General features: G+C 51.9%; 1 protein-coding gene across 1 annotated transcript; it reads right to left on the reverse strand.

Annotated features, from left to right (window-relative positions):
* Positions 1-378: 378 nt before the first annotated feature.
* Cox19 (cytochrome c oxidase assembly protein 19) lies at positions 379-7,723 on the reverse strand. Its single transcript, NM_197980.1, has 3 exons — positions 7,629-7,723; positions 5,120-5,231; positions 379-932 (listed from the first exon to the last, which is right to left on the reverse strand). The coding sequence occupies exons 1-3, from the start codon at positions 7,708-7,710 to the stop codon at positions 848-850; spliced, it is 279 nt and encodes a 92-aa protein (NP_932097.1). The 5' UTR covers positions 7,711-7,723; the 3' UTR covers positions 379-847.
* Between the last annotated feature and the right edge of the window lie 5,596 nt (positions 7,724-13,319).

Genomic DNA, 13,319 nt, shown 5'->3' on the forward strand with positions numbered 1-13,319 from the left:
ATGCAAGAACAGACTCCTTTAAGCTGTCCTCTGACCCACCTACAAATTACACACACACACACACACACACACACACACACACACACACACACACACACACAGAAACACAGTGCTACCATAAATAAATAAATAAATAAATAAATAAATAAATAAATAAAATGTCATTTAAAAAGCAAGAAATTGTGCTAGAGACATGGTTCAGGCAGTAGAGTACTTGCCTAGCCTGCAGGGAACCCTGGGTTCCACTCCCCAGTACCCCAGACACGGAGGCAGAAGGATCAAGAGTTTGAAGCCATCCTTGGCTACATAGGCAGTTTGAGACCCTGTCTCAAAACACTTAAAACAATTGGTCAAATATGTCAAAAGCCAAACAGTGTCTCACTTCCTACTTTGTATTCCAGCTTTGTTCACAGGAGAGAACACAGAGAAAGGGAAGCCAGCTGATATGAGTCTGTGAGCACAAAAGGCGGACATTTTCCTGTCGCTTGGTTTCATTGACAGGTTCCAGTGTGAGGACTCAGATCTGTGACAGGCTGAGTCGCTGTGGAATGCTGGCCAGGGCTCTGTGGTGTGACAGCCACTCTGGGCGGGATATCAAATCACAGCAGGGTTCAGTCCTGACGGGTCCTGTGACACACAGACGGAAGAAAAACACACTCTCTAGAGGGGAACCGAGGTCAACAGAGGAAACATTTCGGTGTGTGCTGCAGGGGTGAGCCATGTTCTAAAGTCCCCAGGGAGAGCCCCTGCACGGGGCAGCACGGGCTGAGTGTCAGGTCCCCCTGCACTGTGGGCAGAAGGGCTCAGCTCTGCTCCAGGCTGGGGACAAGGTCCTGTGGCTCCCTTCTCAACATTCATCCTTTGCCTCTGGCTTCCCTTCCATTAGGTCTCTAAAGCCGAGCTTCTCTAGCGGCTCCGGTGCCATCAGCTGCCTGGAAGAGAAAGATGTTGTCACAGGGTGGAGGGGAGGAAGGGCTGGGGGGTGGGCAGAGCTCCATCCCACCATGCTCTTTTCTTCATTCACCTGCCCAGGCCTCCAGAGCCCACCCCCACCCCTGATCTAAAACAGGAAAACAGACCCAGAGAGTGGTGTCCTCCCCATAGGGCAAGAAGCCAACAGGTCATGTGAGCCTCACGGTCCCTCCCAGCCACATGGCCGGTCCAAGCTCATAAGGACAGGGGCTGAGGATATGGGTGGGGTCAGGTATGTGGGTGGGGTCACATGACCCCACAGGTGCAAGCTGAAATGGGGAGAGCTAGGACTAGATAAGTGTCCTCATAGCTGTGTGGACTCGCCTGTGAAGACTTTAGGGGTGCACATAGCTGGGGGTAAGACCTCTTCACCCTCACACTGCAGAAAGGCATTGAGGAGAGTCCTCCAGGTCACTGTGAAGGGGTACTTGGAGAGAGGAGGCCAGAAAGTGGTATAGAATGACCTAGCCTTGTCACCAGTGCTATGATCCCAGCACCCGTGAGGCTCTACCGCCTTTACAGCTACGTGGAATACAGCTGCCCTGTGAAGATAGATGGAAACCCAGCACCGGGTTCCCCAGCCTGCCTCCTGACCAGCCGTCCACATGCAGGGCTCTCATGCTGTTGCCCACTCGAGCTGATCCCTCCATCCTCCACGCTCCATTCCCTCAGTAAACGCCCCTCCCCCACCACACTCCACTTCCCGCAGCTCAGAACGCTAGTAGACACTCACAGTGAATCTGGTCACCATCTCTGCCTTACTCACAGTCATGATCCCCAAGGGCAGACAGTCCCAGGGCCCAGGGCCTGTGGGTGCCAATGTCCTGATATGGAAGGAGAGGACCGGCTGGGAGGCCACACTCTAACCAGGGAGACGCCGAGGATCAGAGTCTCATTGGCTCTGGTCAGACAGCAAGCAAGCACCAGGAGGAAAGTGGCTCATGGTCTGGAGATGCAGATGTCCCCACATCTGCCAAAGACAGGGACAGATGTCTCCCCCCTGCCCAGGAGCTCTTCAGGAATTCTAGCTCTGGGAAGCTAAGGCCTACCTTCAGGCCATCTGCCCAGTGGTTGCAGAGATGAGTATGGTAACTGTGGGAGGCTCCTCTGTGGCTCTGAAGCCACAGGTCACAGGCCTACCGAGGCTGGCTCTTACTGCCACTGGATGCTCAGAGCAAGAAAAGGAACAACAACAACAAAAATATCAGCCAGGAAGGACATGGCTTAGAAGACATGGCTCAGCTCCCACGGGTCCCCACCGGCCTGGGCCCAGCTAACAGGAAGACCAGACACTTTAGGTCTTGCTCACATCTGTGAGTCCAGTGTGGGGCAGAAATAGGCTGTAGTGAGGCCATCACAGCCCCTGTCCCAAAAGATGAGTAAACAACGGCCGAGGAGACGGTTTGGTCGGTGAAGTTCTTGCTCTGGACACAAGAAGGGGCCATGCTTGATGCTCAGCCCCCACCGACAGACGGAAGGCCACCAAGGTGTGCTTGTGACCTCATAGCTGGGGAGGTGGAGGCAGGAGCAACCCTGGAGTTCCACAGACAGAAAGACAGCAGCTTCCTCACACGCACACAGACAAATGAATAAGTCAAGCCACGGAATGCTCTCAATGTGCCTCTGTCACCTAAGGGGACACCCCTAGAAAACTGTCCCTGGGATTTCTAAGGCCGGAGACACTAAGATGAGCCCTGAGCTGTGCTCTGGAGCCTTCCTGAGGGCTCTGTGATCCCTGCCTGTCCCAGCAACACTCATTCCATGCCCCTGTCACCTCTGCCTCTCTGGAGGTGGGGGCAGGAGAGCTGCAAGGTCACGGCCAGCTGAGATGTGACGACAGCCGCAGCCCCCGAGGTTCCCCGCGCCCCGGAGGCCCGAGAAGGAGTATTTTAACTTTATTTTCTTACTTGCATTTATTTACAAACCCACCAACCACCAACCAAACCAAAACACCCTTGCCAACACTGGACAAAGCCAGAAGTTTCCTTGGGTGCCTGCACTCGCCTAGCTGAGGTCCCATAGGCCATGGAAGCAGGCCCTTCCCTCCCAACTCTGACGCACGTGTTCTATGTGGTGTCGAGTGTGGCACGGGGACTAGGAGGCCTTGCTTCAGCTCACCCCACAGACAAACAGGCAAGAACCTCTGCTGGTACTGTCCAGAGCCTTGCCAGGCAGACTAGTCACCCCCCCAGAGGATCTCAAAGTAGCCACACCCTCGAAGCAATCATAAGTAGGAGTCCCTACTTATGCATCTGTGCCAGGCACTACGGGCAAAACAATCTGCTCAGGTTTGGAAAGGGGTATGGAGGGGGTACTGTAGACAGAACCCAGGACTTCACTTAACTGTGGAATGCATCACCACTGAGCCACGCCCCCAGCCCCTCACTGGGGGACTCTAGGCAGGGGCTCTACCACTGAGCCACGCCCCCAGCCCCTCCCTGGGGGGATTCTAGGCAGGGGCTCTACCACTGAGCCACACCCCAGCCCTTCACTCAGGGGATTTTAAGCAGGTGCTCTAGCACTGAGCTATATTCTCAGCCCTGTTTTTCTTTCTTTTTTTTTTTTTTTTTAAAGATTTATTTATTTATTATATGTAAGTACACTGTAGCTGTCTTCAGACACTCCAGAAGAGGGAGTCAGATCTTGTTACGGATGGTTGTTAGCCACCATGTGGTTGCTGGGATTTGAACTCTGGACCTTCGGAAGAGCAGTCGGGTGCTCTAACCCACTGAGCCATCTCACCAGCCCAGCCCTGTTTTTCTTATCATTTTGAGATAAGATCTTACTAAATTGCCCAGATAGTTTCTGAACTTATTCTGTAGCCGAGGCTGGCCCCAACCTCACCATTCTCCTGCCGCAGCTTCCTGAGCAGTTAGGATGACAATCCTGTGTCAGGCTCCACTAAAGCTCTTACTTGCTGAATCTGTCCAGCTTGCCTGTGGGAACCTCTCCTTTTGTAGACACCAAGACCCAGGGGTTGAGCTGTGGGGAAGGCAGGAACCTGCTCACAGCCTCCTTCCAGGCTGGGATCACTCTGGCCCTCTTGTAAAGCTCAGCAGAGCCAAGAGGAAATTCTCAGCCATCTGCTGAGGCTCAGTTCCAACCATGAGCTATCTGGAAGGGGGTCACCGCCAGAGCTGAGACACCTACACTGTCACCCCCACATGCCTATGCCTCTAGGACTTGTCTGGGTTTGTTAAACACAAAGAAAGCAGGCTTAAGCGGACCACTGACATCTTGAGAGAGGCTGGGGTGCCTGAGTTCCTGTGTACACAGCGATGGGGACAGGCCTCCTTCCCCAAGGACTGGCGTGCTAGCTGCTTCTGCACATTTACAGTAGAATGGCTCTCGTCCTAAGGCAGAGCGCCACAGGTTTTGGTTTTTGTTCTGTTTAAAAGTAAACCTGGGGCCGGACGGTGGTGGCGCACGCCTTTGATCCCAGCACTCGGGAGGCAGAGGCAGGCGGATTTCTGAGTTCAAGGCCAGCCTGGTCTACAGAGTGAGTTCCAGGACAGCCAGGGCTACACAGAGAAACCCTGTCTCGAAAAACCAAAAAAAAAAAAAAAAAAAAGTAAACCTGGGGTGGGTGTGGGGGTGGCCATCATCATCCATTACTGCTTAAGTCGCCATTGTCCCGGTGGCATTTCAAACAGCTTTCAGAGGACAGCGCGAGGCCATGAGTGTTCTTACTGGGCCGAGAATGTGAAAGGCATGAAAACCTGTTGGGCTCAGTCAGCGCCGCTAGGATCTACGATTCTGAAAGCTTAAAGATGGAGGGACAAAGCTGTGGACACTCACTCTGTGGCTTGTCACTCACGGAGGTTTCCAGGGCCGTTAGCGGCCTCCTCACTGGCTAAACTGTGATTTCTCCTGGCAAACATCAGCCACTCTGCTGTGGCAGGGGCGGTGGCTGGGTTGGTAAAATGGACCCGAGTTCCCTCCCGAGAACCCGAGAAAATTGGGTGTGCTGGTCCCAGCACTGGGGGCAGAGAGGGATCCCTTGGCTTGCCTGTAGTCAGCGACCTAACTAGTGAATCCAGGCCAGCAACAGACCAAGTTCCCAGCACCCACGCGGTGGCTCACCACAATCATGAGCACTCACACATGTGAATGCGCACACACACACACACACACAAATAGAACTCACCTTTGCATCCTGCACATTAAATACTCTTTAGATTCATTTCTGCACAAAGCATTTTCATAGTTCTTGTCACGGAGACACCTCATGAATTTTTCTTTAAAGCTTTTACATTCACCTAGGGAAAGAAGAAAGCCAGCATTCTATTAGTTAAAGAGAAGGCCTGACCCGCTCACACGCTGACTTTAGGAGCAGCACTAGGGTTTCCATCAAAATTCGTTCCCTTTGTGAGGCTGTGGGTGTGGCTCTGAGGTAATGTGTATGTTTGGCATATAGTCCCCTGGGTTCAAATCCCTGTACTTCAAAACAAAAGGGCTGAAAGAAGCTGGGGAGATGGCTTACTGGCTATGAACACTGGCTGCTCTGACAGAGACCTGAGTTTGGTTCCTGATACACACATTGAGCAGCTAACAAATGCCTGTAACTTCAGCTCCAGGCTATCAAAAACCTGCTTCTGGCCACCAAGGGTGCCTGCATACAAATGGTGTATATACAAACTCAGATGCACACACATACACATAAACTTAAAAAAATTATAATAAAGCCGGTCATATTGGCACACACCTTTAATTCTAGCATTCAGGAGGCAGAGGCCGGTGGATCTTTGTACATTTGAGTCCAGCCTGGTCTACGCAGCGAGTTCCAGGACAGCCAGGACTACATAGTGAGACCCTGCCTTTGAAAAAAAAATGAAGAATCAATAACGAATTGAAATAAAAATTTTAAATGGAAAATTTCCCAATGAAATGTTGGCAATGAAATCATAATCTAAAAATAGTGAGATGGCTCAGTGGGTAAACACGCTTGCCACCAAGGCTGACAACCTAAGTTTGATCTCTGGGACACACGTGGGGGTGGAGAGATCCCAGTTTTCCACAGTTTGTCCTCTGACTATATACGTGTCATGGCATATCCCCAAACACACTAAATAAATAAGCATAACTTAAAAAATACAGAGGCAGGCGGATTTCTGAGTTCGAGGACAGCCTGGTCTACAGAGTGAGTTCCAGGACAGCCAGGGCTACACAGAGAAACCCTGTCTCGGAACCCCCCCCCCCAAAAAAAAAACCCAAAAAACCAGTAATCTCTAAAGCTGTCCCTGGAGCTGGAGTCTCTACAGCAGTTCACCGAAGCGTCTAATCTACACTAACAGCTGCCGTTTCTACACTAACACGAGGGCTGAGGGCTGCTGCATCTCTCAGGGCTGTGTGCTGGTGGTAGGACTTGTGGGGAGGTCTGTGTGCTGGTGGTAGGTGGGGGGGGGGGGGATGTCCTATGTGCTGGTGGTAGGCAGGGCAGTCTTTTCTTTTTTTAATTATTGTAGTGCTGAGGACTGGACTCAGGTTCCTGTGCGTGCCAGGCACCAGCTCGGCCTCTGTAATCTGAATCTCCAACTCTCTCCCAGTTTGTTTGTTTTTTTTCTTTCCCATGTTCCAGTTTCCCAAAAGGCCTGTTAACTGCAGACTTCAGAACGGTGACTAGAAATCCTCCAGGCTGGAGGCGTGGCTCAGAGGTGAACACTCGCCTAGCATGTGCCAAACCCGGGCTTTCAGCCCCAGTGTTAGATATCAAAAAGCTTTTTGAAAATATTTCCTTGCCTAATGTTCACGGCAGACCCAGAGCCTGGAGCTAGGGGAGGGTGGGTATGTCCTGCGCTGAGCTGAGCTGCCGCCAGGGGGCCTAACATCAAGCTCCGTTCCAGGAGGCCTGTCACCATCCTATCACATTAGCCCCAAGTCTTACTTGGAGAGCCATGACATGTGGCCCTCTGAAATAGGGGCCCTCAAGACTCAGTTTCTCTGACTGCACCCCCACAGTGCTCTGAGCACGCCCAGCCCCACTACCCGGGAAGGACCTGTAATATTAACTGCTCTGCATCCAGGGTCCAGTACCTCAGACCCCACCCACCATTTCTAGCATCCTGTCATCAACACACATGACAATGCCACCCAGGTCTATAACCCCACACACTGTCCCTCATATTCAGCTCCTTCACTTTGGCTCTCAGACCTTCGATCCAGCACCCTAGGCCCTGTCACATCCAACATCTAACTCTTCAGACATTACACCTAAATCCAGCAACTCTGACCCGGCCACTCAAATCTAGTACCTTAGGCTCTGCCACCCAGATCTACAACCCCAGGCCCTGCCATCCAAACCCAGTGCCCCCAAACCTGCCATCTATAGCAAAGAGACAACACTCCAGTCTCTGCCACCCAGACCCAGCAGCCCAGACCCTGAACCCAGATCCAGTACCCCTGACCCTGCCACCCAGATATCCTGCACCCATAACTCTGTCACCCAAACCCAGTACCCCAGTACCCCTGACCCTGCCATCTAGAACCAGTATCCCAGATCCTGCCACCTACTTCCAATACCCCTGATCCTGTCACCGAGAAACAGCACTCCCTACCACTCAGACTCAGCACCCGAGACGCTGCCACCCAGATTCAGTATTCCTAACTCTGCCACCCGATCCCAGGCCGCCATCAGCCTGTGCCTCGCCTCGCCTCACCGAAGTGGTCCAGCGGGAAGCTGCCTTTGTCTGGGGGCCGCGGCTGGAAGCTTTTGGTCCCGAAGTTCATTGCGGTCGACATCACGGCGAAATCCAGAGCGGAGAGCGACGGCGACGCAGGGCAGATGGCTGAACACCGAGCGGGTCCAGGAAGCGTCGAGCTAGTCGAGCGGACGACTGGCCCCACCCCGAGTCCACCCAGGCTCCACCCACCAAGCCCCGCCTCACCTATCTAGCCCCGCCCCTGCCGTGTTGCGAAAGGATCTGCCCTTGGTTTCCAGCCCTCTGAGAAGCAGAAAGAAGCCTGGCAGTCATCTTTTGGTACTGATTAGCAAATAAGGACAGAAAGATGCAGCCATTTGCCCGAGGACACCAGTCTGTGCCCCGGGATCTTCATCCCACCCATCTGTCTTCCAGGGACTGAGTTTCCCATCTACTCAGAGGGAAAGAAGCACACTAAAGGAGGGGTGGCTAGCTTACTGCCAGTGCCGTGACACAGTGATACAAACGGGTTTTACAAACAGAAAATAAAGCAGGGTGCAGTCCCTCACACCTGTAGACAGCGCTTAGGGGGCTGAGGCAGAAGGATTGCCTGAGTTTTCAGCAAACCTGGGCTATGTAGCCAGTCCCACAAAACAAAAGAAAATCTCCCCAAAGGGCATCTTCTGTGGTTCAAGAGACCAGAAGTCTGATCCTAAGGTGTTGGTCATCAGCCCTCTTGTGGCCTGCTGTCCCTGCTGTCTGTTCCAGGGAGCCCAGGTTCTCTCCCAGCCTCTGAGATGTTCTGTCAATTTTAGGTAATTCTGGGCTGCTAGATATCTCCCTCCGGGGCCTCCACTTCTGGGAACATTCTCCCATGTTTCTGTATCCAAGTATTCCTTTTATGACATTGCCACACCGGGGTAGGGCCATCCCAACAATCAATTCTCTTTCCTTCCTTCCTTCCTTCCTTCCTTCCTTCCTTCCTTCCTTCCTTCTTTGCTGTCTGATTTTCTTTTTTCTTTCTTTCCTTCCTCCCTTCTTCCCTTTCTCTTTTTCTCTCTCCCTCTTTCCCTCTTTCCCTCTTTCTCTCTCTCTCTCTCTCTCTCTCTCTCTCTCTCTCTCTCTCTCTCTCTCTCTTTCTTTTGAGACAGGGTTTCTCTGTAGCTCTGGCTGTCCTGGAACTCTGTAAACCAGGCTGGCCTTGAACTCAGAGATCCACCTGCCTCTGCCTCCCAAGTGCTGGGATTCAAGTTGTGCTCCACCATGCTCAGCTCATCCCAACAATTTTAACCTCTGCTGCTTACATCTGCCACAACATTATTTCAAAAGGTCCTGGGGGCTGGGACTGTGCCAGGTGGATTTGGGGGGGACTGTTCTATGGTAGTGGGGTGCACTCTACTGACTCTTTGCTGTTGTTATGGCAATAACACCCATACCCAGCACCCCTGCTTTTCAGCTTGGGGACAGAGAAGAGCACTCGCACCCTGCCACCCTGCACTGCTGTCAGTGTAGGACATTGGCCGTCATTCCATCTCAGCCACACATGAATGCTATGTTCTACACTACACCAGGCCCTGGCAGTGAGCAGAATGGGCTCAGTGGGCTCCTAGCAGCTCCTTGGGGCCAGCTCTTCCTCTACAGTCCCTTGATGAATCCCAACATCACTGACGCAGAAGCAGAAACAATTCCCAGGGGCTGCAGAGAGGTGCTTGACCGGCAGATCTACTCAGTCTCTCCTGTCTTGCTGGACTCCCCTCCTCCACAGGCACTGGATCCCATCCTGCCTTCCTGTCTGGGAGGCTGGATTTAGCAGATCTACAGGCTGCCTTCAGAGGAGTACCATCTCCCTGCCAGACCTCCAGCAAGCCCATTCCAGGTCTGCTTCCAATCACCTCTCAAAACGGGGCCTGGAGGGATGAACTCAGCTGGCAAGGACACTCACTATAGCAACATGAGGACCTGAGTTCAAATCCCTAGAGCCTCCCACCCCCACCCCCAAAAGCCAGGCTGGGTAGCATGGGCCTCTAATCCCAGCATTGTAAGGGGTGCCTTGCTGGCTGCCAGCCTGGCTCCAGGTTCAGCCAACACCCTGTCACAAGGGGATAAAGGGGAGAGAGAGAGCAGGGCAGCTGATGTCCTCCTCTGGTTTCCACATGTGTATGGGGTATACACATCTCACATCTGCACATCAGAGAGAGAGAGAGAGAGAGAGAGAGAGAGAGAGAGAGAGAGAGAGAGAGTTATAGAGAGACTTCAGAAGGAAAGCTGTACTTTGTTGATATCATAGAAACAGCTCTTTTGCACCTTTCCCATGCCTGGGACCAGAGGCCATACACTGAGTTATTCATTAATGCTTTCTGGACTGTGAACAATGGTGTCTTTTATGACTCAGCAAGCAGCCCTTTTCCACTTAAAATAAGAAGACATCTCTGTCCCTGGGGTGGCAGACCTTCTGTCAGGCATCCCAAAGAACCAAGAAAGCAGCAGGGGCTGGTGTCTGGGCTATGAAAGCAACTTTTAACCTGCCATTCCTCGGAAATGGCTACTGCCTTGTATGAATGCTTTTGTGTTATTTGTTTTGGTTTAAGATGGGTACTCACTGTGCAGCTCTGGCTGGCCTTGAACTCACTAAGTTCTGCCTCCCTCTGCCTTGGAAGTACTGGTTTTCCAAGGGTTGTGATCAAAGGTGTGTACCACCCTGCACAGTGTGTGTGTGTAGCTGGATACACCTGTGTTTGTGTGTGTGTGTAGCTGGATGCACCTGTGTGTGTGTGTGTGTGTGTGTGTGTGTGTGTGTAGCTGGATGCACCTGTGTGTGTGTAGCTGGATGCACCTGTGTGTGTGTGTGTAGCTGGATGCACCTGTGTGTGTGTGTGTAGCTGGATGCACCTGTGTGTGCACATGTGGAGACCACAGAAGGACGTCAAGCATCTTCTTCCACATTGCTTTGAGGTGGGGACTCTCTGGATTGGAAGCTCATCATTTTTGGCAAAGCTGGTTGGCCAGCAAGCTCTCAAGATCCATTTGTTTCTGTTTCCTAGATGGGGTTGCTGGCATGCACAGCCATGCCTGGCTTTTTATGTGAGTGTTAGGGATTCAAACTCAAGCCCTCATGGTTGTGTGAAAGAACTCATGACCACTATTCCAGTCCACTCAGGCTGACCATGGGAGCATGGTTATGTCCTTAGACTGTTAGTGTTCTACACCTGGGCTCTTCCAGGCTACCCAGGCTTCCTCCCAGCAAGGCACTAGGGCCTCAAAACTTGGTGTGAGGGGCTGGTGAGATGGCTCAGCAGGTAAGAGCACCCGACTGCTCTTCCGAAGGTCCGGAGTTCAAATCCCAGCAACCACATGGTGGCTCACAACCATCCCTTACGAGATCTGACTCCCTCTTCTGGAGAGTCTGAAGACAGCTACAGTGTACTTACATATAATAAATAATAAATCTTAAAAAAAAAAAAAAACTTGGTGTGAACTATATCTCTCAATACCCTAGCTTCTGGGGTGCTAACAGCATCCATACAGTGTGGGAAATACAGACCCCTTCTGATAGAAGATGACAACATCGTATTACTCAAAGAACCTATGATAGGGACCATCTATGTGGCCACCTTTGGTGGGTATTGACCTCCACACCAGGTCAAGGATAGATGTAGCCCGAGCCAGTCAATCAGAGCTCTGCATGCAGGGATAGCCTGGGGCATCCCTCAGTCTGGCCCCACCAAGTCTGATGAGAACAGACCCTCAGTAGATTGAGTAACCGTGGGAGACAGTTGGCGCCACACCTTTGTTGGGTGTGGAGAAATTCCATAAAAATTTAAAAAAAGAGAACAGCCCCAGGGCTGGGGACTTAGCTTAGTAAAGCTAAGATTTAATCCTCAGTGTGTGTGCGCACACGCGCACACACACACACACACACACACACACACACACACACACACGGCCTGATGGTGCACCCCTGCAGTGCCAGCCTGCACTCTGGGGAGGGGATCAGGTCAACTTAGTCAACCTGGGGTACACAAATAGACCCTGTCTTTAAACACTTAGGATGGGGATGCAATTCAATAGTAGAGTGTTAGGTCTCAAACCTGGGGAAAAATAACTAAATGGAGGTACCTATTTAACATATCAAAGCAGACCTGGCTGCCAGGTTCTCCCAGCATCCCTTGCCTCCTACTTGTTATAAGGTGGGTATGGCTGGCATATCATGCCCTCTGTCCTAAACTTCTCCCGCTGAGGGGCTGGGCTGCTCTGCCCCACAGCTGAATTTCCCTCTATAATCCAGCCATTTTGGTTATCCGGCTCTTTTCACGTCCCCTTTACTCTCTTAGCCCTCCAGTCTCTACCACCCCTCTCCTCACATGGCCCTGCTCAGGGTCATGTTCACTTTGGACTCTCCCAGATGCCCCTGCCTCCAGTTATGCTTGCCCTCATATCTACAACAAACTTCCCCATCCCTAGGAGAGGTCATATCCTTCCTTTTTATTTCTTTTTTATTCTTTTATCGAATACCTGCCTAGGATCCCCCAGTGAGGGGCTGGGGGCATGGCTCAATGGTAGGGCACCTGCTTAGCAAGCAATGGGTTTGATTCCCAGCAATAACCACAAGAAATGATAACAAACTCCAGCACCTTCGCTCAGAATCTACTTTGCAACTCTCATGGCTGTGCAGTGTCAAGTCTTACTATATAGGACGCGCTGCTCCAGAGCTCACACTCCTCCTGCCTTAGCCTCTCCAGAGCTGGGGTCACAGGTGTGCTCACCTCCCTCCATTCTGCCCTCATATCTTTAGCCGATTGCTTTGCGACAGCTTAAGGCGGGGAACAACAGAAACACTCACCCCACCACGCCCAGCACAGCAGAGGAGGCCCATGTCTAATTCTGGGTACACAGTCATGTAAACTCTTTCTCCCTCCCTCCCTCCCTCCCTCCCTCCCTCCCTCCCTCCTTCCCTCCCTCCCTCTCTCAGTGCTGGTAGATGGAGCCCTGCTCCTGGTGCATGCTTCAGTAAATGGTTTGCTGCTAAACTGTGCCTTGCTGCTAATCTGCAACCCAGAATATGTGCTTTATGTATGTGGCCTATGTATATGCTATATGTTAATATATATGTATATGGTAATAACATTATACATGTGGAGAATAGATGGGCAAGCTGTGCAACCGTGAAGACTTGTGTTCCATCCCCAGTACCCATGCAAAAGGCCAGGCAAAAAAGCATGTGGTACACATTAGTAATGCAGCTGAAGAGGCTGAGGCAAACACCCTAGAAGGCTAGCTGGGCAGCCAGCCTAGCAGAGTTGGTGAGCTCCAGGCCAGGGAGAGAGCCTGTCTGAATCAACAAGGTGAGGCTGGGGAGATGTGGCTCAAGAGTTACATGCTTGCTGTGCAAGTCTGAGGATCCCAGATCCTATGTGAAGAGGGATGTGAAATTATCCCCCAATCCCAGCGCTCCTACAGCAGGATAGGAGGTGAGAGAGCAGCGGGAATCCCAGAAGCCCTCACACCAGCTCGTAGGCAGCTACAAGCAAAGGATCCCATTGCAAAGAAGGTTCAAGGTGAGAACTGATACCAGACGTCATCCTCTGACCTCTACACACGGGCTGTGGTATGTGTGTGTTTGTACTCACACACATGAACCTGCACATATGGGGACACACACACACACACACACACACACACACACACACACACACACACACAGACCTTTTC

This window comes from Mus musculus, chromosome 5 (genome assembly GCF_000001635.26).
Source record: "Mus musculus strain C57BL/6J chromosome 5, GRCm38.p6 C57BL/6J".
Taxonomy (NCBI): domain Eukaryota; kingdom Metazoa; phylum Chordata; class Mammalia; order Rodentia; family Muridae; genus Mus; species Mus musculus.

Excerpts from the sequence above, each read along its gene's own strand:
- Cox19 (NM_197980.1), bottom strand. The coding sequence starts at position 7,710 with ATGTCGACCGCAATGAACTTCGGGACCAAAAGCTTCCAGCCGCGGCCC. Across the intron at positions 5,232-7,628 it reads CTTCCCGCTGGACCACTTCG|GTGAATGTAAAAGCTTTAAA; the intron begins GTGAGGCGAGGC and ends TTCTTTCCCTAG. Across the intron at positions 933-5,119 it reads TTAATGTGCAGGATGCAAAG|GCAGCTGATGGCACCGGAGC; the intron begins GTGAGTTCTATT and ends TTTCTCTTCCAG.